The 27,591-nt window shown below is 49.8% G+C and overlaps 2 protein-coding genes across 2 annotated transcripts in view; one reads left to right on the top strand and one right to left on the bottom strand.

The window, feature by feature from the left end:
• Positions 1 to 11,417, top strand: part of LOC119101673 (uncharacterized) — a 30,003-nt gene extending 18,586 nt beyond the window's left edge. The window contains exons 2-3 of the mRNA XM_037225087.1: positions 10,946 to 11,018; positions 11,352 to 11,417. Of these exons, the coding sequence (XP_037080982.1) occupies positions 10,946 to 11,018; positions 11,352 to 11,417 (139 nt within the window). The remainder of the gene's footprint in view (positions 1 to 10,945; positions 11,019 to 11,351) is intronic.
• A 2,719-nt stretch (positions 11,418 to 14,136) lies between these two features.
• The window catches only part of LOC119101351 (protein eva-1 homolog C), a 27,332-nt gene continuing 13,877 nt past the window's right edge, over positions 14,137 to 27,591 (bottom strand). The window contains exons 2-7 of the mRNA XM_037224673.1: positions 25,340 to 25,542; positions 24,976 to 25,099; positions 19,158 to 19,304; positions 18,738 to 18,881; positions 17,856 to 17,996; positions 14,137 to 14,583 (exon numbers count right to left, since the gene is read on the bottom strand). Coding sequence (XP_037080568.1) covers positions 14,156 to 14,583; positions 17,856 to 17,996; positions 18,738 to 18,881; positions 19,158 to 19,304; positions 24,976 to 25,099; positions 25,340 to 25,542 — 1,187 coding nt within the window. The 3' untranslated portion in view covers positions 14,137 to 14,155. The remainder of the gene's footprint in view (positions 14,584 to 17,855; positions 17,997 to 18,737; positions 18,882 to 19,157; positions 19,305 to 24,975; positions 25,100 to 25,339; positions 25,543 to 27,591) is intronic.

Genomic DNA, 27,591 nt, shown 5'->3' on the forward strand with positions numbered 1-27,591 from the left:
GGTCACGTTCATCATAACTCAGTTACGTGTGTCTGATGCACTTTGATGTGAGCCTTCCAATGCCATTTTCTACATGGCTCTAGCTTGCTCAATTATTTTGAAATGGTAAGAGCGGGGGCGGAACCATCGAGGTGGGTGGCTATAAACGGGCCTATACCCTGCCGAACAGACGCAGTTTTTTCACGCAAAACACATAAAATTCGACGTTTTTTGGCGTCCAGACGACCAAAAACAGCGACAAGCGAAAGTGATGAGCCCGTGAGCATACGAGGTTAATTCTTTGCTGATCAGGAGAGTCGTCATTGGGGACATTTTGGGCTCATTACACTGTCCAGAGGCCTTACGCTGTTGCCGGGGCCCTATATGTTTGCTTGCCGGGTCAATTCGAACGCTAAGACGCATTTCACGTTGTCCTTGATCTCTTTGCATTTTCTCGGAGGGCCGTACGCTGCTGTTGGGTACTATCACGTCTGGGCACTCTTGAACGATCAGCCCCCCCCCCCCCACGGATTCTTCCCATTCGCCCAAAAGACTCTAAACGCTTTTGCCGGGGCCCATAGATCGGGTACACTCAGTTGCTCAGGGGTCCTTCATATTAGTATTGGGTTCTTTTCACTTAACCGGATGACCTTGTGCTGCTGCAGGGGCCCATATAAGGTGAGGCTCTCAGCCACTAGATGTTCAGGGGCTCTCTACATTGATCCAGGGCTGTTTTCCTTTGATCTCGTTTGCTGAGGACCCTTCAATCCTTTTGGGGCCCTTTCTGTTAACCTGCCTGGTCACTCTTGATTGCACAAGGGCATAAGTTATCGCACGCTGGTTTTGGGTAATTTTGCTTTCCTCAGAGGGATCTGTGCTCTGGCCGGGCCCTACATGTCAGCCTGCCGGGGTACTCCCGATGGTTCCAAGGGCCCAGCACGTTGTCCTTGGGCTCTTCTCGCTCACTCTGAGGACCCCTTACTTGTTGTTGAAAGCCTGTTTGTTGGCCTGCCGCGGCATCCATGATCGCTCAGGTTCCGTCCCTTTTGGCTTGGTTCCTTAAGCCTGTGCCTCGATGATTTCTTACACATAATGGTCGAACAGGATTTTACGCGCCGTTGATGGTGTATGCGTCATTCCCGTTGGCTATGGAATTTGTGACACCTATCATAGTTGAAAATCCCGTTTTTTCATGAATTTTACGTGCTAGGATATTTTAAACTTCTTCATGACAGAGGAAGCAAAAATCTGCAATAATCATGAGTCATCAGCTGATCGCATTAACCGGTCGAATGCCTGTAATAGATCAGATGATCTGATGGCCGGAATGGAAGGGCCTAAACTCTAGCGGCCCCACAATGTTACCCCCCCCCCCCCCCGCCCCCCTGAAATCCTGGATCAGCCACTGATTAGGGGCTATGAAGTCTCCCCCAACTCACCGCACCTTGTAGGACGAACAGAAAAACTGATGCAGGATGAAAGTTAACATAAAATAACAAAGGCAAAGAATAAAAGATCATTCCACGACAAGTCGATAGGTGAAGACCCAAAAGAACGCCCCTTATTTCTTATTTGCTGAAAGTACCAGTGCTGGGATGTCTTTTAGCCCGGATTCAGCCGCGTCATTTTTAGAAAGGTTAAAACAACGGTTGAGGAGTTGTGGCCTTGGGCATTCTTAGGAGGTTAGTTGACATGGATGACTCGGCGGTCCATAACTCAAATAAATTTATATCAATTGTACAAAACTATATACCACCGAGCCTACCATGATCCAATGCATATTTTGGCTCCTTTCATATAAGTGCTTGCTAAATTTTCAAAACCAGGAACTCGTGGAGTACAAGTCACGTGACCTTTTGTTAACATTTACGGCGTTATTTTTCGAAACCTAGAAGTTTACAACAATGATTTCTCTATCAAAATCAAGTTATAAAAATGGATCTTTTTTCATCTGAAAGTTACGATGCTCCTTATAAACTTGGCACGCAGGACCCATTTTATTGGATCTGACAGATGATCCAAAGTACGAGACCGGGTGTATGCATATGCATACACCCGGTGTGTGTGTGTGTGTGTGTGTGTGTGTGTGTGTGTGTGTGTGTGTGTGTGTGTGTGTGTGTGTGTGTGTGTGTGTGTGTGTGTGTGTGTGTGTGTGTGTGTGTGTGTGTGTGTGTGTGTGTGTGTGTGTGTGTGTGTGTGTGTGTGTGTGTGTGTGTGTGTGTGTGTGTGTGTGTGTGTGTGTGTGTGTGTGTGTGTGTGTGTGTGTGTGTGTGTGTGTGTGTGTGTGTGTGTGTGTGTGTGTGTGTGTGTGTGTGTGTGTGTGTGTGTGTGTGTGTGTGTGATATACTGAATGGCGGACGGTTTTAAAGAAGGACTGAAAGTGTTACAAGAAGAAAAATAGAAAATGTCTTCCACCATGAAATATTTGCATGTTTATATTCGTCACTCAACACATGCAGTGGAATGAATTGGCGTGTAAGCTGCACATGCAGCAAATCACATATCACCATTAACCGCTTTTATCACCAGATAGCGTGGTATGATGACCTGGCTTGAAAGCATCATGCAACGTAACGACTTAATGCAGCAATTCTATGATCCGCTCACCTGCAAGCCAACTCATGCGACATACTGATTCCTTCGCCCACACATTTGGTATCGCCGCGCTCACAAACATATATTACAGCCTTACTGCTACCACACGTCCGGCGTCGGTGGACAGGTGGTGAGCCCTCAGAGTCGTCTGTGTCACTGGTGAGGACTTGTGAAAGAACTGAGTGCCATTTGCCGTTATGGATTTGGAAAGCGCTCCGTGGGATGGCTCGCGATGCTCGTCATCTTCTACTTAGACACATAGATTACACATGGTGTTTTGGCCAGTTTTTCTGACAGAAATTTGAACACAGCCTTCGTCGTCATTACTTGCCCATATTGGGTGCGCCTGAGGCTCAGTTGTGTTGTGGCATGCATAGCTGCGCCCCCGATGCCGTCACCGGACCCGATGCCATTTGACGTGGCAAACCAATGTCACTCACAGGACATCTGCAGGTCAACCTCATGGTGGCACACATTCATGAAGTTGTATTTGTCTTTGTGCTTTGTGGCACTGCCGTCTGTGGACTCAACATTATTTTAGATTGGGCACTTAGGCACGAGGGTGTGGGACAATTCGTCGCTAAAACACATGAACCATGGCGGTTTATATGTGTTGTACCACCAGAGATGAGACAGAAGCTCTTATGGCACAGCACATCTTCCTCATTAGCATCATCATTATCATCATCATCATCCCACCAGTATGCTTCGAACGGGTGAGCAGTGCATTGAGAAGAGTCCCAATGGAAGTCTTGGGCCGCTTCTTGCAATACGAATGACTCATTTCTAGAGAAAGCCGCCTTGGGCAATCAGTTCGCCCTCGTTGGCAGTAGCCTTTGCGTGGAAAAAGTACTGACTATGCTTATCAGCTGCAAAGCGGTGTCTGGTTAATTTTGCCATTTTCTGGCTGAGAGATCTCCGCTGTCTTCCTTTATTCCGATGATTCCCATTAGCGCATAGCGATCCATACTCGGCCATTCCTTAAACCCAAACTCGCCATCCACATCATCATTAAAGGTTGTACCACCTTCGTCGCTACCCTCTGACTTGTCCGAGATGATACCAGTTGAAAGTTCATTACCCCCTAATCACCAGGGCAGTGCTCGCAGTCCTCCACCATGCGGCCATGACTTACAAGCCTACAGCGCGGCACAGCTTGATTCGCATACAGCGTGATCATGATCACAGTATCTTAGATCAAGAAGGCCTAGAGCAGATATGAGCAGTTTTGGATTTTAATCATATGTGTACACGCATACCGAGTACAAACCAGTGCTGCCTGCCAGGACGCAGTGCTTCGGTCGACGTGCAGCAAATGTCGAAAAGCCGATAGAAGGGGTTCTGATCCCGCTTGAAAGCGTCATGTATCTCATGCAAATTTCCCAAGACAAATATGTTTTGCATTGTGCTCTGGGTTCTATCGAGGTGTAGGACCGTGACACAGTCGTCCTCGCCCGAACACATCCGGCCGACCTGGTTCGACTCGTAAAACAGCTTTACCTTCCCCTTGTCCGCGTCTGGAATGTCAAGGCATTTCCTCGCTTTAGGGACTTCTGGCAAGAGACCATGTGTCTTTTTTAGTTGGCGTCCCTCCTTGACCATGTGCACGGGGCCACCCTTTTGTTTGTCCCCGCCAGAGATGATATCCTTCTTCCTTCGTAGCTTTTATTTTCGCGTTGCAGGAAGTGGGCTGAAAAAACAGCTCAGTCACGATCCGTTTGTGACTGGGGAAATGCTGACAAAAGCTCTCCTTCCAAGTCATCAAAAGATACAACTTATGCAATATGTTTATATCCTTCACAGTAGCGTCGCCAGGCTGCCTTGCTTGTTCCTCCCCTCCCCAACTCTGTGACACTACCATCGTCACGAAGCCGGGCCCTCTGTGGAGAGGGAAAACACAACTGCTCTTCTTTCTTTTTTTTACTTCGCCAGGTTTTTACTTGTCCATTTTCATCTTTCCGCCACGAAATTTATACCTGATTTAGCCGTCAGCCGTGGACTCCCGTTCCCCTCTATCCCGACACCTTTATATGCTTGCATGCCAAAAATACGGTCAAATGATACAACTTCTCACCCGAAGACATACTTCACGACAACGATTTTTGCTCTAGCGATACTATATCTCTTACACATATCACAAGTGGCTACGCTTGGAAACTGTCGTAGAAACAACCGGGCCTACCTGGCTGGGAACAAATGTGTAACTCTTTTGACAAAAATGCAGTCTTTATCATCTCTCCTTGTGGAAGAAAAATAATTGTTCCTTAGTTATGTATTCAACAAAATAGCATTGCAAATGTCCAAACGGTCAAAATGTGTCACGTGACTTTTTGGGCACGCTGTTACGGTTTCAAAAATTAAGTGAAGAAGCAGTAGAAAATAGCCAAAAGTGGGCGAAACTTGCACTGTCTCATTGCGAAGTTAGTGGTAGACCGTGTTGTGCTATGTAAACAATAATTGATTGCGCGATAGGTTCTCAAAGATGCCTTTGTTAGCTGGCCTCCTACAACTGCCCGAGCTATAGGTTTTCGGCCATTGTTCTGGCCTTTCTCGAAATTATGCAGTGGAGTTCAGGGTGTAAGACAACCCCCCGCAAGAATTTCCATCAAAATATTAAATACTGGGTGATGTGACGCTGTCGTTTTGTCGTAAAATGCCCCAGAATTAAATCCGCGCCACTTTTTGTGGCTGAGTGGTAATGGCGGGCTCACCGGCCCCCACTGCCCCTCAGTCACTGCAGTATTTTCTGTCAACTTGCTGCAGTCCGCCACTTCCACAATGGGCGTGAAGAATGCGTGTGTTCGTGCCGTGAAGGAAACTGCGTAGAGACTACGGCATGATGTAACTGCTATATGACACCATACAGGCTTTCCTTAAATAGATCGTTTTCCTGTATGTCTGTTATCGTCGAAAGCGCGCTGACTTTCTGACAATGCAAAACGTCGGAGTTGAGCACTGAAGTCCTCGAGTGCAGTACTTGCGCAACTAAGGCTTGCCTTCTGCAGATGCATGTATAGGTCGAAGGTCATGAAGGGTATGGTGCCTTTTGTCCACAAGTTTGTTGTAAAATGACCTTGACAGCTGCGATGTCCGACAAAACTGAGGTGTGAGTGGCTTAAGAAAAAATGTGGAAGCGTAAATCTTGTCGATTTAGCGACCACCTTGATACTGCTGAACGATCATGCGCGTCTATAATTAAATCTACAAACGATAAGAAAAACCCGACGGCGATTTCCATCAATGAGACAAGGCTGACGTTTGATATGCAACTAATGCCAGGTAGCATCATATTGGTGTAAATGAAATTATCAAATTATCAAAGAATCAAATAACCGCTATTCGGAAATTGATAAAAACGAAAAGAATGCACATCAATATATACGAAATTTGCGTTACGTTAGTGACAGCACGCTAGTGACAGGGAAGTGACAGAACACGTTTAGCTGTGCGATTTTAACGGATTTTAAAATAATTTTATTAGTGTTATATGATATATTAGTGACCTTATTAGTGTCTTAGAAAAGAAGCTGTGCTGCAAAGTTAACAAAGTATTGCTGTGACTTTTGTTTTGCTTAAAAAACTTGCTTTAGTCCTTTTAATTGTACGGATCACTGACATCGGAGCCCACCCTATGCACTGGGAGCTACGTAAGCTATGGCCCCAGCGCTCGACCGTGAGATCCCAAGTGGGCGGCCATATTTTGTGGGGAGAGCTTGACGTCACACATTGCTCGACGCGGCACGTCTCGGCTCGCCCCGCCCTCTGACGTCATATAACCCCTAGCGCAAACCAGTCCGCCGGCCGCAGACCATCCCAGTTAGGGACCAAAGTAAGCGCTTGTAGGGGCGCTTTGAAGCGACTCCAGCGCACCCCCACCTCACTGTTGGGTGAGTTGGAAGGCATGGGGCTTCCGACAACACAACACTAAATTCGTCAGTGAGTCATTTTAATCATACCTCCCACGATCTCTTTCAGAGACGTTTGGGAACAAAAGAAGGATATTCGGTGGCATCGGTGTAAAATATGACTAATGCATTTTTTTAATAAAATCAATTTGATTCACAAGTGCATGATCTTGGTAACTATATCCTAACTGCACTAAACGATAAATTTTCAATCTTCTAGATGGCTGTAAGTTTTGGTCGGAAGTATTCAATGTTTGGATCTGGATCGTGCACTCATGACAGCCATGCATCATTGAACAAGCAGCAATTGATTCAGTGCTCAGTTGTTCCAAGTAAACGACCTTTACAATCACCAGGACCAAATCCTCCTTAACGCACACCAATTGCAAATACAATTCGGATAGGGGCATTTTTAACACGGCGGTATACCCCGTTCGTGGAAGGAAGTGCTTGCTCAGGAAAGGCCGCCAGTGCAGTCCTAAGCGCTTACGAGCAAATAAGCAAGTGCGTAGGAACAGGGGAGTGGGGATGTAGTGCGCTGTTATCGTCGGCTCATGTTTCCCTCTCAGATAATGCTCAGACGAAATGGGAACTTAGGCTTGTACTTCTGGGGCAAAAACAATGGACAAAAATGCACAGAGTATTGTATGACACGACAGATGACTTTAAACTAAGGTAGCTGCAGTTTAGAAACATCCACAGGATCCTACCGACGACCCGCATGGGATCCTTTAGGATCCCACCTAGGGACCTTTATAGGATCAAAGAGACGAATCAGTGTCCGCGCTGCCAGAGTCATGGCGAAGATATACCACCCGTGTTCTGGCCCTGGGTTGCTAACTTCTGGACTGACCTGAGCACGCGATTGCGACTCTGCAGACAACTAACCATATATAATGTTCTCACTGGTCTTCATCATCCTGTTGAACCAGTCGAAGCACTTACTGTGTTCGCTATTCGACTGTGTTTGCTCTTGGGTAAGCAGTACATATACAGGCAGTACATACACAGGCGCAGGCGCAGGCAAGCAGTACATACACAGGGGCAGTGCCGCAATAGGTCTTGTGAGCCATATAGCCGAGGCTTCTTTGGGTTTATTCAAAGGTACTCCGATGTAGAGAGACATGTGGCTGTGAGCACCAACACAATCCACGCTTTTACGACGTGGCCTGTGATCTTGGAGAGACTGGCTGTGCACTCACCTGATTGAGCATCGCGTTAGCGGAGGGGCACTGATATCGTGTGGATGGGGCAGTCAGCGTGTACCGGGCACCTCACCATTGGTGTTCGATTGCGTATGCGCATGAAGAAGTGGGTTAGTGAGTGTGTGTTTGCCATCGTCCCGCATGCCGTCGTTACCGGTGTCGATTCTTCGCCGTGGCCGTCCAGCTCGGCCCTTCAGAGGGAGCTGTGAGACCGGGCTGCCGGCTGGGGGGTGTGGATGACTCCCGCCCTGCCGCCTGGCGGAGTCTCCAGCTGGCCGGCTCGCGCGCTCGCCTGGCCGGCGGACGGCGAGTGCCGCTCCGCGGTGGTTGCCGCGGTGGCTCGAGAGGCGGCGCCCGCGACGGCAGGAGGCGTTGTCGTGATCCAGGACGGCGTGTATGCCGTGTGGTTGTTCGAATACAAAACAGGTAGAAGGGTAAATGGTAGGGTGTTAGAGAATCAATAAAACGTGGTCGAGACCTCGAAAAACTGCATTAAAGGAAATGTTCTACATTGCAAGATATTGATGCAAGTAACAACAACGTTGAAAAGGCTCAGTTGTAACTATTGGTATGCTGTTAAGTGCAAAATGCTGCTCGGGATAAGACAATGTCACTGTCTAGTAAACATGCTCCTAAATACCTGCCTCACTGTTTGAGTTCGTCATGGAACGTTTGTATACCACCAGAGTCGCCGCGAGACTGGCTGTGTCGGAATTGCCAAGGTAGCGACCAAGCTGACTAACTTCAGAAAATAAGCTCACGGGAAGGTGGCTTGTTAATCTATGCGTGTGAAAAGCCGGCCATTGTTAGTGAGCGTGTTTCGGTCCTTTCTCGTGCTGTTTTTGTATCTGTTTTCCGTGATGACATGTCTCGCTTGCATCTGGATTTTCGGTGGAGCGTCATTCTTAAGTTATTCGATTCCCAACCTCGTGTCAGTCACAACTAGTGGAACTGCCCAAATGTCATGCATTACAAAAGCTGTTCGTGATCGAGCATCCGCCCTTTTATCCTCTTGCGTGCTTTACCCTGCGCCCTCCCACGCCCCGCTTGGCCAGGGCGGACTGCATGTGCCAGCCACGAGTGGGAGGAAGTAGCCTCTGATGGGGCCCGCGTCCGGAGCCCGGGCGTAGTTCAGACACGAGTAAGCCAAGAGCCATATTGGTTTACCTTGAATAATTATGGTGATTGAGTAAGCGGAACTCGTATTAAGTTTTCATGACGTCTTATCTCTGGGTAACTTCAAATCAGGTGGCCCGAAATAGTCTGCATAAGGTCGCGTGCGCCTGGCCCAGAAGCGAGGTGATTTCACGTTTAACAAGGGGCATAGCGGTCAACTACACTGAACGATGTTGAAAATGGATATCCCATTTAAAAACCCTATGCAAATGTTGAACAGTCTCTTTAAAGAATTATGTCTGAAAGCTTCAAGTTGCAGCACATTTGTAAATGGAAGTCATCACGCACTAGCCACAAGTATGCAAGCAAAAAATAGTCAGCGGTCAAAAGACCGTGCATGACTTAATGTCCCAATGGAGGCTATTTTTGAGAGGTTGATTCGGTGCATCCGCCTCCATAAAGCTGATGGTCCGTAGAACTGGCTCTATTTCGTTGGTTGACTGCTATGGACAGGTTGTAGGCCGTTAAGTGATCCATTTCAAACTGCTCATTCTCAGCCTAACAAGACATTCCATTTTCAATCTGATATCTATTGATCAGAACAATAGAGCTTGTTCGGGATAGCCGTGCAATATTTAAAAATTTACCCTCTATTGCGTGGAGCATGCGTTCCGCTTTCTGATTGGCAATGACGTGCGCGCAACTGCGTGCGGGCTTGTCTGAAAATGGCTACACAGTCATAAACAGCGATTTATCATGATCAGGAAGAGAAGGCAAAACTGGTGCATTTCATCGGAACACAGACTAAAGCAACACAAGAGCACCGAGGCAAGTTTTATACCCCTTCGACGACCTTGGAGCGACGTGTGAAGTCAAGCATGTCCAGGGGTGTTATTGAGCGTGTTTTGCAGCGCGATCCAGCATGCGTCCCGCCCCTGTCGGCTCCGTCACGCGTGCAGCGCATGAAATCGCCTAGGGGCAAGACTGCTCCATCCAGTTCCGCTCTGAAAACGAAGATTACAATTTTGTCTCGAACCTCGTTTCCTAGCAGTAAAGAATATTGTGCGCTGCCTTGTTTTGCACAGCCTTCTTATAAAAGCTACCATGCCCACAAGCAAGTATTTGCGTGGCATGGCATTACTAGTCACATATTGGATCTCGTTTGGCTCCAACCCCAGCAATTCAATGGAGTGGAACAGGGAAACAGTCCTGTGGGCATGCGCTGAAATATGTACTTCCAAATTACAATGAAGCCACCACTATCGCAGCAACTGCATCATTGTAACATTGTTGGCAACAATTTGGGAAGCAAAAGCAAACACACACACACACACACACACACACACACACACACACACACACACACACACACACACACACACACACACACACACACACACACACACACACACACACACACACACACACACACACACACACACACACACACACACACAATGCCAAAATAAGTGCAGGCAGCATTTCAGCACAGTGGTAAGGTCAGCTCATAGTGGACATTACAGTCGCCCGTGTGGCGACCAGGTGTCAGCTGTTGCCTTTTGCGCGGAGCCACAAAGAAATCTGTCATTGTTCTGGCGGCAATATGGCGGCACCACTTTGTGAATAAGGAGAAATACAAAGCTTACTCGTGAATGCATCCATCAACACGTTATTTGTTCTCCCATGCGAGACCCTGCATCCGCGGTTGGTGTGACACCGAACTTCCTTTTCTCTTGGGTTGTTTTTCATGGGGTTCATAATAAACAGGCGATGCGTGGAAGGTTGCCCTAGATCCTGTCAGAAATTAATCGAGATTAACGTGCTTCCGACCACGTACGTGCACTGGCCGCCACCGATACGAGCGCAAAGCTCTTTCAGACCCGAACAGGCAGCCTGGAGAACGCGATCCGGAACATGCGCGACATGGGGCTGTGAGGTCAAGACGTGTGCCATTAACATTATTTCAATTCGCGCTTTATATTGCGTGCGTTATGCGTGATGTTTACGCTGGTATCTGCTGACCCCCTGACTCACTTACCCGCTTACCTCTGACCCGTTGACCTGCTGATCCGCTGACCAGCTGACATGCTGACCTGCTGACCTGCTAATGCTCCGCCCGACCTTTGACATGATATTGTGGCGCAGGGTCTGGAGCACGTCCGTGTCGCCGGGCAGCAGTGCGGCCATGTCCGGCAGCCCCGCCGCGACGCTCAGCGCGGTGCCAGATACTCAGACCGAGATGGGCGCTGGCCGCCCGCCGCCGCCGCCCCCGCCGCCCCCGCGGCCGCCGTCATGACAGGAGGCGCCGGGCGGCGGCTGGGCCCCGCTGGGCCTGCCGCCGCTCTGCCGCCGCCGCTGCTCGGTGGAGACGATCCGGCTGGACGCCAGCTGGCCAGGTGGGCGCCGGCGCCGACACAGCCTGGCCAGCGGCGGCTCGCGCGACAACAGCAGCATCAACAGTCGCATCCGTACCGTGTTAGACGAGGTGGAGGAATCGCAGTCGCCGGAGCGCCAGCCGGAGCGCCAGCCGGAGCGCCAGACGGAGCGCCAGCCGGAGCGCCAGCCGCGGCACACGCAGCGTCAGAAGCCGGAGATCCTCAAGATCAACGTCTGGTGACGCTCAGTCACGCGCGTCAACATAGTCAGGAATAAGTGATGGGCAGTGGGCAGAATGGCAGGGCCATTACTGTAAGACCACTGCATAAACCACTATTTATGTACAACGTGGCAGGACCATTACGTAAATCGTTCCAATCTCGTCCGTGGTCATCGCCCGACAAGAGTCTTGCAGTTCCCTGCTCCACCATCCTGTTTGGAAAGTCTGACTCTGTTCTTGGACCGCTTGAGTCAGTGCTTCGCACGTAAGTATGTACCTGTGATAACGTGGTTTCGTCATGCAAGGCCAGCAGGAGTGGACATTTGCAGGTATTGTGTACCGACTGTGTATTATGTAGCGACTAAGTGCTGATCGTTTCGTGCCGTTCGTTGTTAACCCGATCAGCCATGGCAATAGCCGTAGTCATCCCTGAGGGTAGTGTGCACGTATTTGTAGACTCAGGGAAGCCGCGTATCATCAGCCAGCAATAATGTAGTGGGCTTTTTGTAGGCATGGACATGTTCCCAGCTTTGCTTGCACATTTGCGACATGATGTGTAGGTGCATACATAGCCTTTGTCTTGCAGTAACTGTGTGAGAGCCTTATTGATATCTAGAGCAAAATGAGTACTTGCTCCCTGCTCGTGGTACTGTGCTATTTCGGAATATAAAGGTCTCGCATGCACTTTACTTGATGTTATGTCTCCTTTTTGACTTCAGTTTTTCCATGTCGTTCGTGTGTGTGACAGCGTGCAACCCAAAGGGATCACATCATTCGTTTTCATGTCACCTGGGTTTATTTAACTAGCAGACCTCTGTGAAGAACACGCTCCTTCCGTGGTGTTTGCTTAGTCGTGAGGAACGAGTTTAAAAACTAAACACGTTACGTTCCTGCAGACCGAGGTGTAATGCTAATCTGAATTGTGAGAAAATGCAGGCACGCGCCGTGACTGCCTCACCATTTTTGGCTTTAATCGGAACTTTTTAGCTAAAATATCGTCTGATAGCCGATGAGACTGAACTAGACATAGCCAGAACTTCGGCGGTCTCCATCGGTGTCAACGATTTTCCCCTCTTGTCCAGATGAAGGCCTTAGCCCTCATGCTATCTCGCGACCTAACCATGATGGTGAAGCGGGAAGTGACACTAGACGGCTCCCATGAAGCTGCACCAGGTAAGCCCCATTGGGGATTATTGCACGCAGCACTTCGTAAGTAAAACGACGGATCTTGGGTAAATTTTTTTCTGGCTCATTTCGTCTTCGCACTTTGTGTGAGACGACAGTGACGTGTGCCACGATATCGATCACAGTCCTGTCGGCAGGGCCTGAACCTAACCCCCGACGCACGGCGGCGGATCGCTACTGAGGACATCCAGACACCCTCCGTGATTCGCTGCCGGCAAGCGCATCGAAGACCGCTGTCTCACTTGAAGAGATGGCCGATAGTCACGTCATCTCCTGACTCGCTGTTTACGGCCAGTGTCCAAAAGATGTTTTTCGATGACGGTAGAACCATAGTTGACGGACAAAAATTGCCCTATCCGCAAGCCGTTCTGTGGCCGCCCGGTCTGTTTGCTGGGCCGTTTTGTTCCGCTTCATCTCGCTTCGCCCGTCGCTGAGCAGCAGCTGGCGGGATGCTGAGGATGGAGGACAGCAATGCTTCCGACAATGCACTCATTCAAAGCGGCCCCCACGGAAAAGTTCACCGAACGGTCCAGGACGTACCTCTGATCACGTACTGAGTGGTGTCGGACACGAGACAACGTAGCGATGCCTCTCATGTTTATAGTTTCTGAAATTGATATGGGTCAGCAACAAATAATTCGAGGGATTTTCTGGTGGCAGCATAAAATGTTAAACATGCGGCGTGTTTATGATATGGCATACATATTGCACGTTCATGTTGTTCACGCACGCACGTTACACGTTCAACGCCATCATTTATTACCCTGATAATTCTCGATCATAATTAGGCCTATATACAGTCCAAGAGGGCTCTCGCGTTAATCACGGGTCAGTGTAATAGTCAACGTCGAACCGCTCCAAGGGCACATCAGACGACGCGTTGCGTATGTACCCGCTCCATCAGTTTGCACATAAATGCGCCTGTTAGTTCGGCTACCTACAGGCTGGCAACACTGCTTGCAATAGTCAAATAACACTGCACGCAGCCGGAACTGTGCGGTACGAGGTAGCTCCTCATTGCATCTGAGGCTGGGCTCTCACTGATTTCCATTGTTCGCTCGTCGGCGGGCGTCACTGCCCCCCCCCTCCCCCCCCCTGAATTCCCACGGGCACAGCCGTCGGCAAAACCTGGCGGCCCTGTGCTACGCCCCCCCCCCCCCTCCCCTCCCCCTCCTGTCCACACGCGGGAGCGGCGCTGGCTGCCGGTTGCCGGTCCGCCGAGGGCGCAAGTCTCAACACCAGGCCGGACGGCTATGGCGCTATGGACGGAAGGCGGCCACGGCTCCGGCGAGCAGAGCAGTGACGTCACAGGCCAGCACGACGCCGGGCTCGGAGTGGCGGTCGTCGGGCCAGCGGCCCGTGCGCGCTCACTGAGACCGGCAACTCCGCCCAACTTTGAGCTTCACACTTCCCCCCGTCCAGTTGACCTCCACGCACCGGCGCACCGGTCACAAGCTTGCAGCCGCGACCCCGCAGCTGGTGCGACGGCCCCACGCCACCAGCCGGGCCGCGCTGTCTGGCCCCATCGCCCCAGCAGTCACCAGCGCACGCGGGCGGAGGGTCGCGGCGCGGCACTAGCTGCAGTAAAACACGCTCGGCGGGGTCCGGCCGACGGCGCGCGGCCCGCTGGCGCGCTCGAAGCTGCGCACGCTGCCGCCGTAGGAGGGCTCCCTGCCGGCCAGCTGGCAGCTGCCGAGGCTGTCTCGGTAAGGTGAGCCGTAGCGGCTCCGCTCCGACGGCGGCGCGCCGAAGCTGACCTGCTCGGCGTACGGCGGCGTGAGGCGGCCGCTGCTGACCGACGCCGACCCCAGGTCAAGGTCAGCGTCCAGCTGGCCGAGCGTGGTGGTGAGGCCGGCCGGCGGCGGCGGCTCGGAGCGCGCGTGCTTGTCCCGCCGACGGCGGCGGCGGTGGCAGCACATCCGGCCCACCACGACCGCCAGGCAGAGCATCAGCGAACAGGCCACGCCCAGCGTCAGGTACAAGATCAGCTGCTCCCGGCCATCTGTCGGGCACAAAACGCCGGCAGCGTCAGCACATCCATCGAATCAGCAGTAGCAGCGGTCACCAACAGGGGCGGCTATGCTGTAACGCAGTGTCCACTCGCCCTTACGGTCATGCGTGCTTGGCACAAGCGATTTCCTTAAACAATTTAACAAAAGAAATGCGAGGAAGGCATTGTAGCGCACGGCGTGTCTGGACACTATCCCTACGAAGGGGCTGAGTGAGATTTGTTCAGGTTTTCTGCCTGTATTGTATGGACGGTTTCAGATTTGTTTAAATCGGTGGCTTCTCTTCTTCATCTAAAACACATTCCAAGTTGTCAGAATCTCGAGAGAATTTACTGCCGGCTCCGCAAGGAAACTAGGGAGGCGTGTTCAACAAGTTGTGATCATATAGATGTTCTCCTGCTGGGAATAAATTAATTGCAATATGCCATGAGGTCATGGTTAACCGAGGATATGAGCATATTATGAGCATGCTCGACGTTTCTATCGGTGGTCATGCCATTGCACACAAATCAACAAAACGCCCAAAAACAGTGTTTAATAGTCGCGCGAGATAATGGCTGTCGCCCGTAGTGGCCATTTCTTCACTAAAGCGTCGTCAATTGTTGCTGATTCTTGAGGGAAGCAAAACGGTGACAAAGTGTCAGTACACACGTTGGTTCACAGCGCAGACAATCATGATATTCCCTTCTTATGCTTATTACCGCACCATTGCGCAGTAAGCAAACAAGGCTAACCTACATACTAGATCTTTCTTTTTTACCTGTGTTTTTCTTTTGGCGAGGCCTGAATACAATTACATATTCAATAGTTACAAACAGCCTCTCCTAATCCTCACACAAATAACAACACAACCAATGAGCACAATTGGATACACATGCAGTGCAGGTGCAGCTATTACATGATGTGCCAGGAGCAAATGTCAGCTTTGAACTGTGGATGATGTTTCCTCCGGGGTACTGATTCCGCGGTTTTATTCACTGGATTATTTCGATTCGAAAGACTCAAAAGGTTTACCTGATAGAAAGAAGAAGGTGGGGGCCCATGATTGCTCTAAAATTATCCCTCATTCAATTTTTTGAATGAGCAGGGATGGTTTATACGCACGAACGGATAAGGAAAGATATCAACATTATAGCATGTTTTCGGTGTTCTTGGCAAGAGCACCTTTCAACGTAAATACCGTTTACGAAGTTGATTGATCCATTGTTTGAAATCGAGACTTGGGTGATGGACATTGATCTGAATACAACGCTTCTTACCCCCCGAGTTAGCAGACTAGGCACAACGTGAATAATCCCTGTCCCACATGCATAGCCTCACTGTTAGCCGGACGTTTCCGATGATCGGCACCATGTCCAAACAGAGCAATGTCCGCATCACTCTGAGCTGATGGTCTTTGCTTGGTTGGGAAGTCCATAAGGGTGAGGCCAGACTCCGTAGAATCTGACGTGGACACGATAGAGAGGTGTCAAGCAGCTTGATACTAGGTTGCTTATGTAAGTAATATATTTCTACTTGTGTTGCCCCTTCCCTTCTCCGGATATCGGTTTCTTGAAATCTCGCGTCCAAATTCACATGTTTTTTTTTATTTGCATTCGCTTTCTCATTATTTACAGCGATACGCGTTTTTTTCACGTGGTGCACTGTTACCACGATAAAGACTGGCGGCTCGTGATCCGCTGTCGGGTCGACGTGGTGTAGGCCCAGCAGGGCACCTACCACGATAAAAACTGCCGGATCGTGATCCGCTGTCGGGTCGTTAGGACAACGCAAACCAAGGCAGCAGAATGCATTTTTTTCACCACCTCACTAATGACCTGGCACCATATTACTGTTATTAATGGGCACACCTGGGGTCATAACATTGTTACTGCTTGCATTTGATTTATGGGGAACGGATCCAGTGCAAACCCAGGGCTGAGACCTATATGCGTGTTCGGTACAGCCATTTGGTGGGTCCTTTTCTGGGAACACCTGCAACCGCTCGGTCCATAATACAGGCAGGAAGAACAGCGAGCACCGATAAGCATGCCACACACCTGCTTTCGTGGATGGCTTTCAAGGCGATATGACTGCATTGCTTCTAGGAGCCACCGTGACTAAAGCGCCTCTAGCGGTCGCCCAACACACTATCGTCTGCGGCCGGCTGATACCGGTGAGGCGCGTGTGCACAGAGCGCAACCTGGTTTAAGTGACCAGGGATGAAAATGCGCGCAAATGGCATTGCTCCGCAGACATCTCTAAGCACGTTTAATGAATCATCGTATTGTCTATGCAGCTCACTACACCTACTTAGATTTTGTCCATGTCACATCATTTGAACAATTTTCGGTGACATTCCGTCGACTGCTGCACACGAATTGCAATTGGTCCCAATCCGGGGCTGCAGTTCATTCATGGATGCATGGTGCCGTGCCGAGAAGCCACAATAGCGCAAGTGCGCTAATGAACGGCAGTTCCATGCTTACCTCTTGAGTCAAAACTAAATCGCGCATTGTCGCGACTGAAGACCAATACCAAGTTGTCCAAGGTCGCGTTGAAATTTTTCATTGTAACGTGGCCGGTCAAAACTACCTGGAACCGATTCACTGCGCAGGGCCCGAGCCACCTCTTTTCCACCCTACTGAAACGTTCTTCACGCATTGGTTCTATGACCTCAGTTGGGCAGGAACAATCCCAAATGCAAATAGTACAGAATGGTCTAATTGAGTATCGAATGATCAAACCCATAAAATGCGGATTTTCCTCCCCCCCCCCCCCCTGTAATTTGTGCCAACCTGTCTTGGGACATGTCTACGTGCTTTCATTGCTGAATGATTGGACAGTGTGATCAAGCATGAACACAGGGAACTGAGTGGCATGTCCAGTACCGCTCTCAACAGATTTGGCCCAACGAAAGAATCAATTCTTGGTTACCTGCCTCAAATTTTCAATCTTTTTTCTAATCGCCTATTTTTCCTAGTGCTATATGCTATGCTGCTACTGCATGCCCCTGAAAGCGGTTGTTAGATGCCACTTTCAGTCAGGATGTCTTGCTGTGCTTGGCGCTAATGCTGGCAGAGGGCTCCCCACACTACTAGATCCTGCAATATCGCTCTTCATATATCCGTATATCTTAGGCTACCTTAGATCCGAGTAGAGAAAAGTGGAAGCAGCAGGGGAAGCAGCAGAGGCTCCCCCTCCTTCATCTCTTGAAAAAAGCCTACACATAGCTTCTGATGTTTGAGATGGGGTCCTCGACATCTGGGAAAACAGTAGTGCTTACTATCGCCACTAGGTGACAGGTTCGGCGCATCCATCCCAGCCGACGCCTGCCGGTCAATGGGCGATGGCGCCTCCGTCATATTCTGCTGATAGTCCTCGTCCACTTCTTGGCCATATTGCTCTCGCAAGATTTCCTTCGGTACTGGAACATCAGATACGTGCAAATCTCGGCACTGCACATGGCAGAGGCACTCCCGATAATGGCAAAATATCAATGACAAAATAGTTAGCGAACCAAAACCACGTGCAAGTAAAGGAGCCTATGAAAACCATGCACCAATGTAGGGCGTTGTACACCTTGGACTCAAATCAATGACAAATGGACAATGAAAGACAATGGACACCTTGAACTCAAATCTGGTGTTATAAAAAGCGTTGAGTACCGGGGACCAGGGTATCGCGTTCGCGAAAAAAGTAGAAACCTTAACTGGTGCTTAGTGTTGGCAACAAAAAAAGGAGCCTGACACTGGAGCCTGATTTTCAGAAAAAACACCAGGGACAATGCGTTGGCTTTTGTAAAAGAACCAATGGAAACTAGGATCTATTGTGTCGCTTCCGCGAAAGCGTTGTGGCGGACCAGGTACAGCCGAGAACAGGCACATTTCTAAAGAAAGGTAGGACGTGTTTGCATTCACGACGAATCGTTCTGATTTGCCAGCGCTCGGCAGTTCATAAATCTAGTCAGCTTCGAAACGTAAGCATGATTTTCCGTATAGTTCCATGCCATGTGCGGATAGCACACGCACGCACGCACGCACGCACGCACGACGCACGCACGCACAGAGATTTTCAGGATTGCTTGAGGCTTAAAGTGCCTGCCCATGCCTGAAGCTGCATTTAAACGACTAGCGAAAACAGAAAAGTCCTCGCTGCTGCTTCTTACCGCATGTGTACGTGGTGGTGAGGTACATCTTGTGATCACGGGGACAGGCCCGACTGTACAGCTCCGGATCGGCAACAAGATCGCAACTCGGCTTTCCTTGGCACAGGCTTATCATCTTCTCAGAGGTAAAACTCGCCTGACAATCTGACAACAGCATAGCACGTCTTCAAGAAGCTGACAAATCACAACTGACGAAAATGCGTGACAATCTGACAAAGTAAAGTCTGACAAGCACCTGACAACATAGCCTCGGGAGAGAGCGTTGTCGGCCGGTCCGTCCAGGAAGTGAAGCGCGGTTAGCAACGCATTCCCACTGGGCAACGCATGGCGAGCTGCGCCTGTCAGGCCGCACCCGCCGCATTACGAACATGCCGTGACGTTTGAGCGAGGGCGCCACCGGAACGGGCAGCGGAGACGCACCTGTTAGCTGTACGCCAGGCGGCTGCGGACAGTGCACGCTGCCCTCCTTGCGCGTGCCGAAGCTGGCCGAGTAGATGGCGACGCGGTCCTGGCCGCAGTAGATGGTGCGCCGCTGGCCCTGGCACACCACCTGGCTCCGGAACTGAGCTGCCAGCCAGAGGACAGAGCTGAAGTCAGCGGCGCACCAGCGCCGCCGGCCTGGAGGGAGGGAAGGGGGGGGGGGGGGGTACAAGCGACGACAAACAGCATATGTTGTCGGCGGCGCACTGGGCTAGTCGCTGCCTTTCTCATGAAAGACCCTGATGTTCGGCCATATTGTCTGGTGGGTTTCGTAAAGAGGATCTACAAATTACGTTAATTTTCTATTGGAACATGAGGATACACGGCCTGAAAACGAACAGAAATTTGACAAATATTGATTAAATGGGTCGTAATCAAATCCCAGTTTTTGTGCACAGCATTGCGGACCAGTTCTCTGTCTTTTGGTGCACAATAGATTGCAGTCCAAAATGTGATCACTTTTTGCGGTCGAGCATTACTAAATAATGTTACGACCGTATGTATTGTACGGCATATAGCATAAAATGATGATGTGATAAGTGATACAATGCATCACCGGTGTTTGTGTCTCTTTTAAACACGGAGCATGAATGCGGTGTTAAAGATGGTGGTCTGATCTCACCGACACGTATATGCCTGTACCGAAGTTAAAGTTCATTACGGGAGAGATTTTCTTTGCCTGATCCGCCCACTTCCATGGGGCTGTGGCCACATGCACCCGCTACCTACTCTTGATCACTTACATCGACCCGTTTCCCAACCACTTGCAATATTTTATCTAGCACTTTGTTCCAAATCATGGGGAGACTTCAAAAGGGCCAGCATCCAATATTAACGTTTTACGTTGATATTTGCAGAAGAAATGTACGAGCTGTGACTAAAAGAAGTGCAAATGACAGTTCAGTGTTTCTTGAAGCATCTATCCAACATTTGTAAACGTTTAACCCATGCCCGTGCACATGCGTGCGCATATGCACGCCCGCGGCAGTGCTGCGGAGTGCATGCCGCGGTACAGTGGCTTTGGGATTTCTGGACAGCTTGTGACCACCGTTGTGACAGTGATCAATCTGGCGGTCTTTGGTCATGTTATGCCCAAGCCAGATGACCTCGACAGTGATCAAGCTGGTGGTCTTTGGTCGTGTTATGCCCACGCCAGATGACCTCGACAGCGATCAGTCTGGCGGTCTTTGGTCGTGTTATGCCCAAGCCAGCTGACCTCGACAGTGATCAATCTGGCGGCCTTTGGTCGTGTTATGCCCAAGCCAGATGACCTCGGCGTTTTTGCGTCACAATTTGGTTTCCCGTAAAGGCGCTGCATCACATTTGTCTGACCCCTGGCAAAGGTAGGGAAGAGTTCTTCAGAGATAATTTGGAGTCCCCTGCATGATGCGGCAGTGACGGAGGGACAATGTCTAACCGCGACTCGCGGTCCGATGGGGCCCTGCTCCGGCTCCTGGCAGCGCATAGCCGGCCGTAATATGGGTGAAATTCCGACTCAGTAATCTGCGTTAAAATACCGTTCACACCGTGAATGGGCGTCAATGCAACAAGTCTATTCCAAAGGCAAAACATCCAAAGAAACCGCGAGTTATTTGCCTATCTTGGGGTCGATCCAACAGCTCACGGTTTCTGTTGTGGGCATCATTGAACGCGTTTCCACATTTAAAATGCTGCAAGATCTGGCCAAACTAGACAAACCAAGAATGCGCACCAACTAACGCCGGGTGTAATCGAATGTGGTGCTTCGCCATTGAGATCAGGGATCTTTACACACATAGATGCCAGTCTTTCTGAAGTGGCTTCCACCGGCACTATCTTTTGAACGGAAATGAAAATATACCTGTATGTATATGCATACATATATATATATATATATATATATATATATATATATATATACATGTATATAAATGCATGTTTATGTGCGTGCGTGCGTGGGTGCGCGTGCGCGCGCGTATGTGTACGTATATATGTATATCCAATTTCGTGAATGACAGCAACAGGTTCTCTCACAATGTCTCAACGTGCAGATGACAAAATATTGTACTTTTGTCTGTTTCTTACCAACGTTCGCTATCCCCTTGACAACCTTTCTCCCATCATCTGAGAGGTTGCTTGAGGTTATACCTACATTGTCGTGTTTTTGTATAAATGACCACCACATAGACCACACTGGCGTAATTCAAAACGCCTTTTAGTGTTGTCATGCTATTCCCCCACAGGGTTGCTTGTTTTTCTGCCCTGCAATAGCTGGTGAGATGAAAATGATTTGTTGTGCTGGTGCATGTCACATTGTCTCGGACTATTTCATCGATGACGAATTCATCCAATGTAAGATAATGACATGTGATTGCAACAGAAGCGAGTAACCATGTTTTGGTCACTTCGTTGGAATTGGTTTTCTCATTCTATATGCTTTTTATTTCGTCGTTCAATTTCTGCATTGAAAAATCTGCTGTCGGCCAAAATCTGGTTGAGCCTAACAAACTCTGGGTGTAGAAGTTTTCTCGTGGAGCAGTATTTTACAGCTCTCTTTGTAAAAGCCCTGATCACGCTAATTGCGTTGTACAAGGGCACCTGCTGTTGCCGTTTAAACATCATTCAAACATTTCCCCGCGTGTGTTTGATTTTGTCTAATAATGCGTAAACTGGACAGGACAAATTGAGGCTATTTGAGCACGATGATGAGTTGATCTATCCGACGTATCTCCCGTTCCAAGACCCCACTGTTTCCAAGCAGCTGTCTGGTGGTACGTTTGAGAAGCATTTCGGCCTTCCTTGTTTTGACGCGAACGGCGGCGGGCGGGCGGTGAGCGCACTCTGAACAGACGCGAACGGTGGCGGGCGGGCGGTGAGCGCACTCTGAACAGACGCGAACGGTGGCGGGCGGGCGGTGAGCGCACTCTGAGCACACGCGAACGGTGGCGGGCGGGCGGTGAGCGCACTCTGAACAGACGCGAACGGCGGCGGGCGGGCGGTGAGCGCTCTCTGAGCCTTAATGCGATTTTAACTCTGTATGTAAATATTTTTGAAAATGCATGAGGTTTTTTTGCTATCTCTGATATAAAACATAACGGTTGTTCACTGAATTACGCTTATTTGGTCACGTCTGCTCCTAAAATCGTCATAGCTTTCACGTGGCATAGCTTAGAATGTAAACCGGCAGCCATGCTGTTTCATCTGTCATGCGCAGTTCATTTTTTGATAACTTGGAGAGAATGTTAAGGAAGTACCCATTCTCGTTGAGAACATCTACAACGTTGATAAGACGGGGGTAACCACGGTACAGACACCGAAAAGATTGATAACGAAAAAGGGAACAAGACGGGCTCTCGCTTCCCCGGAGAGAGGAGAGTTGTGCACGTGTATTTGTGCAGCAAACGCCGTGGGGAATTATGTGTCCCAACTCACCATCTTTCCTATAGTGAACTGCAAAGGCCGTTTCCTTCGCAAAGCACCTTCGGACACTACAGGATGTGTGACGACGGCAAGATGGGTAAACGAGAACATATCCCTCGTGCACCTCAATCACTTTCAAAGACACACTCGAAGTTCTGCAGAGCATCAAGTCCGCACCGTCTGGGACAACGACGCCGCTCATGTTCCACTTTGGACTAGCAAGTTCGCTGGCGCCAACGAGATCACGCTTTTCACGCTTCCCGCACACACTTCTCAACGCCTTCAGCGTCTGTGTGCATAGCGGTTTTCGGTCCGCTGAAAACCTCCTTCAACAGGCGATGACGGAATGGATGCGGCAAACTTCGGGCAAGGACGATGACAATCTTTGACCTCCCACAAATCGTTGATATCGCGTACGCCAATGCCTTCACCGGGTCCAGCATTCAGCTGCGTTCAAAGCAACTGGGCTCTCCCCTTCAACAGAGAAGTCTTCCCGGAGTACACATTTTCACCGGGAGATGTGGCCGACAGGCCGCTACAGGATACCCCCGGCGCCGGACCGAGCGGCTTCCTGCACGGAGCGGGCGCTTCCGGTGCAGGACCAGGTGGCGCCTTGCATGGAGCGGGCGCCAAAGGCGCAAGACAAGGCAGAGCCCTTTTCGGACTGGGTTAGGATCTGATGGGACCGTGCTAGACGCACCAGCCACCTTTTATTACAGTGGAAATCATATCATCCATACCAAGAGCTCCACCACGACGGAATGGATCAGCCAGTCGCAGGCGAAGAAGATCAATGCTACTGACATCGACGCCCAAAAAGAAGCGGTTCCAGTAAGAGCAGCAGAAAAAGAGAAGCAAGCCGCTAGGTGGGAAATCAAAGCTACAGGACCGAAAAGCGAAGCGAAAGTAGACGAAGAGAAAACCGTCTTTCGAAGATGATAGTGATGAAGATATGACGTGTTTGGTATGCATGGAGCCACACAGCAACAGCCTGCACAAAGAGAAGTGGACAGAGCATCACTTGCACGATGTGGGCGCACGAAGCAATCACACACGGCGATAGTCAGTACGTGTATCACGACTGTGATTCGGATTATTCTCAGTGATTTTGGAAATACACAAATGGATCAACGCATTTTTTCATACATAACAAATGCTAACCTACCCGCCACCCCACGTGGGACGTATTACCCCGCCCAGAGGGCACGATGAGACGTATTACCCCGCCCAGAGGGCACGATGGGACGTATTACCCCGCCCAGAGGGCACGATGGGACGTATTACCCCGCCCAGAGGGCACGATGGGACGTATTACCCCGCCCAGAGGGCACGACGTGCCATCGGGCAATGCTATGACAAATGAAAAATGTCGCCCATTATATATAAAGTCATGTACATCATTGCTATGCTAATATGCACGTAAAAGATTAAGGCTTCGCCGCATATAGTCAAAAGTTCGAAATTTCCGTGCGGGTTATAGCATTTCATCAAAACGTAAACGTTGGCTGATCATACACTTTTTTAGCCTACGTTCCTATTACTATATATATTCATTACACATGTTCTGGGGCAAAATCCAACAAGTGCGATTTGAATTTCTGCGGGTGGGCCTAGCTGTAGCTGGGTCGAATCCCATCGACTTGGCCAAGACTGGTGACACATACAGGCCATATCCAATACTCCGGTTTGCAGGGGGCCGAACCGCTGCGATCGTTTGGATTCGCCAAACTCATCAGCCTCAGGGGCGAGCATTAAATCGGCTCTGGTACGGGTCACCGCGCAGGCCAGTTGGACCGCCCACCTGCCCGTGCCAGAGGCTCAGCTGCACCGGCAGATGGACGAGCGGGGCCCTCTGAACGTGCGTGACCAATGCCAAGGCGTTGAGGCTCATCATGCGGAAAAGTGCAGCGTTGGCGTAAACTGAATCGGGTTGGATGTAGCGCAGTAGATGTGATAGCCTGCTTTGGTAGCCTTGCATTTTGGCAAACGTGGAGCGAGCTGTTATTCCAATGACCGAGCTGATTGGTATGATTAGACGATGCAGTATTATGGTTCACTTGGTGTTGAGTTCGAAGGGGAAGATCGGGGCACCAAGTGCGACATGACGTGTTACACTTCCTGCGTAATGATCGAATGGCCGCAGTATGCATACAAATAACACATTGCGAAAGTGCCGACCTATGAACAACTCATCCTGTAAAGAATCACGTCGGGGAAATTACTTCAAAGTAGTAGCATCGATCACTCGAGAAGTCGCTGTGCAGAGCACTGCCGCCATGCATGCCGAGCGTGGCTGGGGCCAAGAATAGCAGTTCGAATAAAAAAACTCCGGGCAAAGCTACTGGGACACTCTGCTTACTCGGTCGACATTTGAAGAGAACTTCCACGAACTTGCTGATGCCTGGGCACGGATCGACGCCGAACAGCTGGGCTGAGGTTTGCAGTTGACACTGGCGCCGGCCAGCGCAGGCAGCAATCACCACCTACCGACGGTCAGGCGCACGTCGGAAACAACGCGTGACAACGTGACAACACACGCGACAACGTGACAGCACGCACGACAACACGCTGCCCGCCTGGCCACGGCGAAGGCAGAGGATGGCAGCCGCAAAAAGTGCAGAAACCAGAATGAACAACACAGCTTCACAGAGCACCACACTGAATGAATATCGACCGTGTCCAGGTATGACGCTCAGTACATGTCGCTCCCATGGCCTGCTGACCTTGAGGGCGCTCCTGTCCATGCAGTCGGTGTAGTTAAAGCGACGCATGTCGCTGGCCTGACCGCAGAGGTCTGGTTTCGCAGCCAGCCGGCCGTACTGCACCAGCTGGATAGAGACGGTGGTGCCGGCCGGACACTCGAGCCGCAGCTGGTCGCCGTCACAGGACGCCACCTGGAACGTGCGCAGTGTGCCCGACAGCAGTGCTGAAACACAGACGGTGTGACGGTCACAGCGCGGCAACCGAAGCGAGCCGGCCTCAGCGTTGCGACACGAAGCGGCGGTCACAGCGCTGCGACACGAGGCGGCGGCCATAGCGCTGCAACGCGAGGCGGCGGTCACAACATGGGGCAGCAGTCACAGTGCTGCAACATACGACAGCTGCCACAGCTTTAGGACATGGGACAGCTGCCACAGCTCTGCGAGAAGAGGCAGCTTCCCCAAAGCTGCGACAAAAGGCGGGTGTGGTCGCAGCGGTGGGCACCGATCAGCCCGCCACGACCGACAGGCGTGGCGCTTCCCGGGACGGCAACGTGTTCCCCCAAAATTTGAAATTTTACCCCGCGCATATGTCGGTTTGTGAGTAGAGTGTATCTGTAATACTTTTCATCGCCCAAACATCAAACCTCAGCCTGTGGCGATGTAGATCGGGAAAAATGGGCCATTGTGCTAATCCGCTGCCAAATCCACCCTCCACCAAACAGCAAAACAGTAACGATTGGGCTAAGCAAAACAGTGCCTGCGGAGAAGAAGCGCCACCGTTGTGATGAGCGGTGGCGCTTCTTCTTCACTTCTTTCATGAGTTTGACATATTACAATGTGTCGTTTCTAACGTGAAATTTTTGAAGTTCTGGAGGTCGTTTTTGAAGATAAAATGCACGGGAGTTATTGTACGTGTATTGTAAGTATCCAGCACAACATCAAAGGATGCACTGAGTTCTGCCGCCAATGTTTGAAGGAATGTGCTGCATAAAGGCTCGCCATGACCATGACATCAGCCTTAAGTAAATATGTAGAAAACAATGGCCTTCAAAAGGCCAGGAGGTTTTGACCAAGCGATGTAATGATACCAAAAAATGATCATATTGGCGGTTATCAGGATTTTCAGGATCGGCACAGCTCGAAATACCAGACACCGTCAATTTAATCGTTGTTAGGCATTTCAACGTCGTTCTACCACTTCCGCCTGGTATATTTGAGATTGTCAACTTAACACAGAAATTTTCAACTCATCACATACCGAAAAACGGTGACTTGTAGGCCTTTATTTCATATATCAAGTTGTAAAATATTCTTGCATTTACTGTTCAATATGGTGTGTCTCATTTTGCCCGCCATCTGCACCTAATGCTGCAAGTTTTCGCAAAGTTTTGACTTTAACATGGGCCATATCGTAGGTTAGCACCAGATTGCCGCATTAACACGGCAGCACTCCAGCCCAGTGATAGCACTATGGAGCTGAACAGAGCGGGGACAAAATGATAATATTTGCATTGTTCTTCATCACTGTGGCAGATGAGCCGCTGCTGAAATCTCGGCTTTCGTCTCGTTCTAGGAAACTTCAAATTGAAAACATTTGTATCAGGGTCATTTCCTTTAAAAAATATTGCTTTACCCTAGCTTCATGCAGATGTAGCGTTGATCAGATGAGTTCCATGAGGTCTGAGGACCCGCCGGTTTGATTTCATTCGTCTTTTTTCAATCGCCATTGCGTTATCAAAAGGAAAAATGTGGGGTTAAGTATTTAACAACTGCATAACAAAGAAGCCTAAACAATACGTCGCCTCAAATATTTCACGCAAATAACTTTCCATAGGAACGCTATTCTGTGTTTAAAATTACTATTTATCAAGGGTAAACACCAGAATATCCAGCATCCTGCCAATTTTGTGCTGATGTTGCCAGTGAAGTGGCCCTCAAACGAGTTGCTTCAATCGGAATGAAGATTTAAATGCATTTTATTTGGAAGGCTTTCGTGGGACTAGATTAGTAAGAAGTGCAGTAAGATCCCAAGCCCCAATATCTTCAGTTTTGGTACCCAAAAAATCCAGATGGATTCATAATTTTGGTCTGGATTTGGGGAAGATGACGCGTCAATAATTTGGGACAATCTGTGGAGGATAAAAAAAAAACACTAAATGAGAGTGAACATGACCGCCGCCCGCAATGCCCCTGGAGAACACGTCACACAGTGAACCCAATTTGATTCCAGAAGCATGGTATTCATGAACTGTTTCTGTTCAACTAGCTCTGCT

This window comes from Pollicipes pollicipes, unplaced genomic scaffold (genome assembly GCF_011947565.3).
Source record: "Pollicipes pollicipes isolate AB1234 unplaced genomic scaffold, Ppol_2.1 Scaffold_4881;HRSCAF=5763_pilon_pilon_pilon, whole genome shotgun sequence".
Classification (NCBI taxonomy): domain Eukaryota; kingdom Metazoa; phylum Arthropoda; class Thecostraca; order Pollicipedomorpha; family Pollicipedidae; genus Pollicipes; species Pollicipes pollicipes.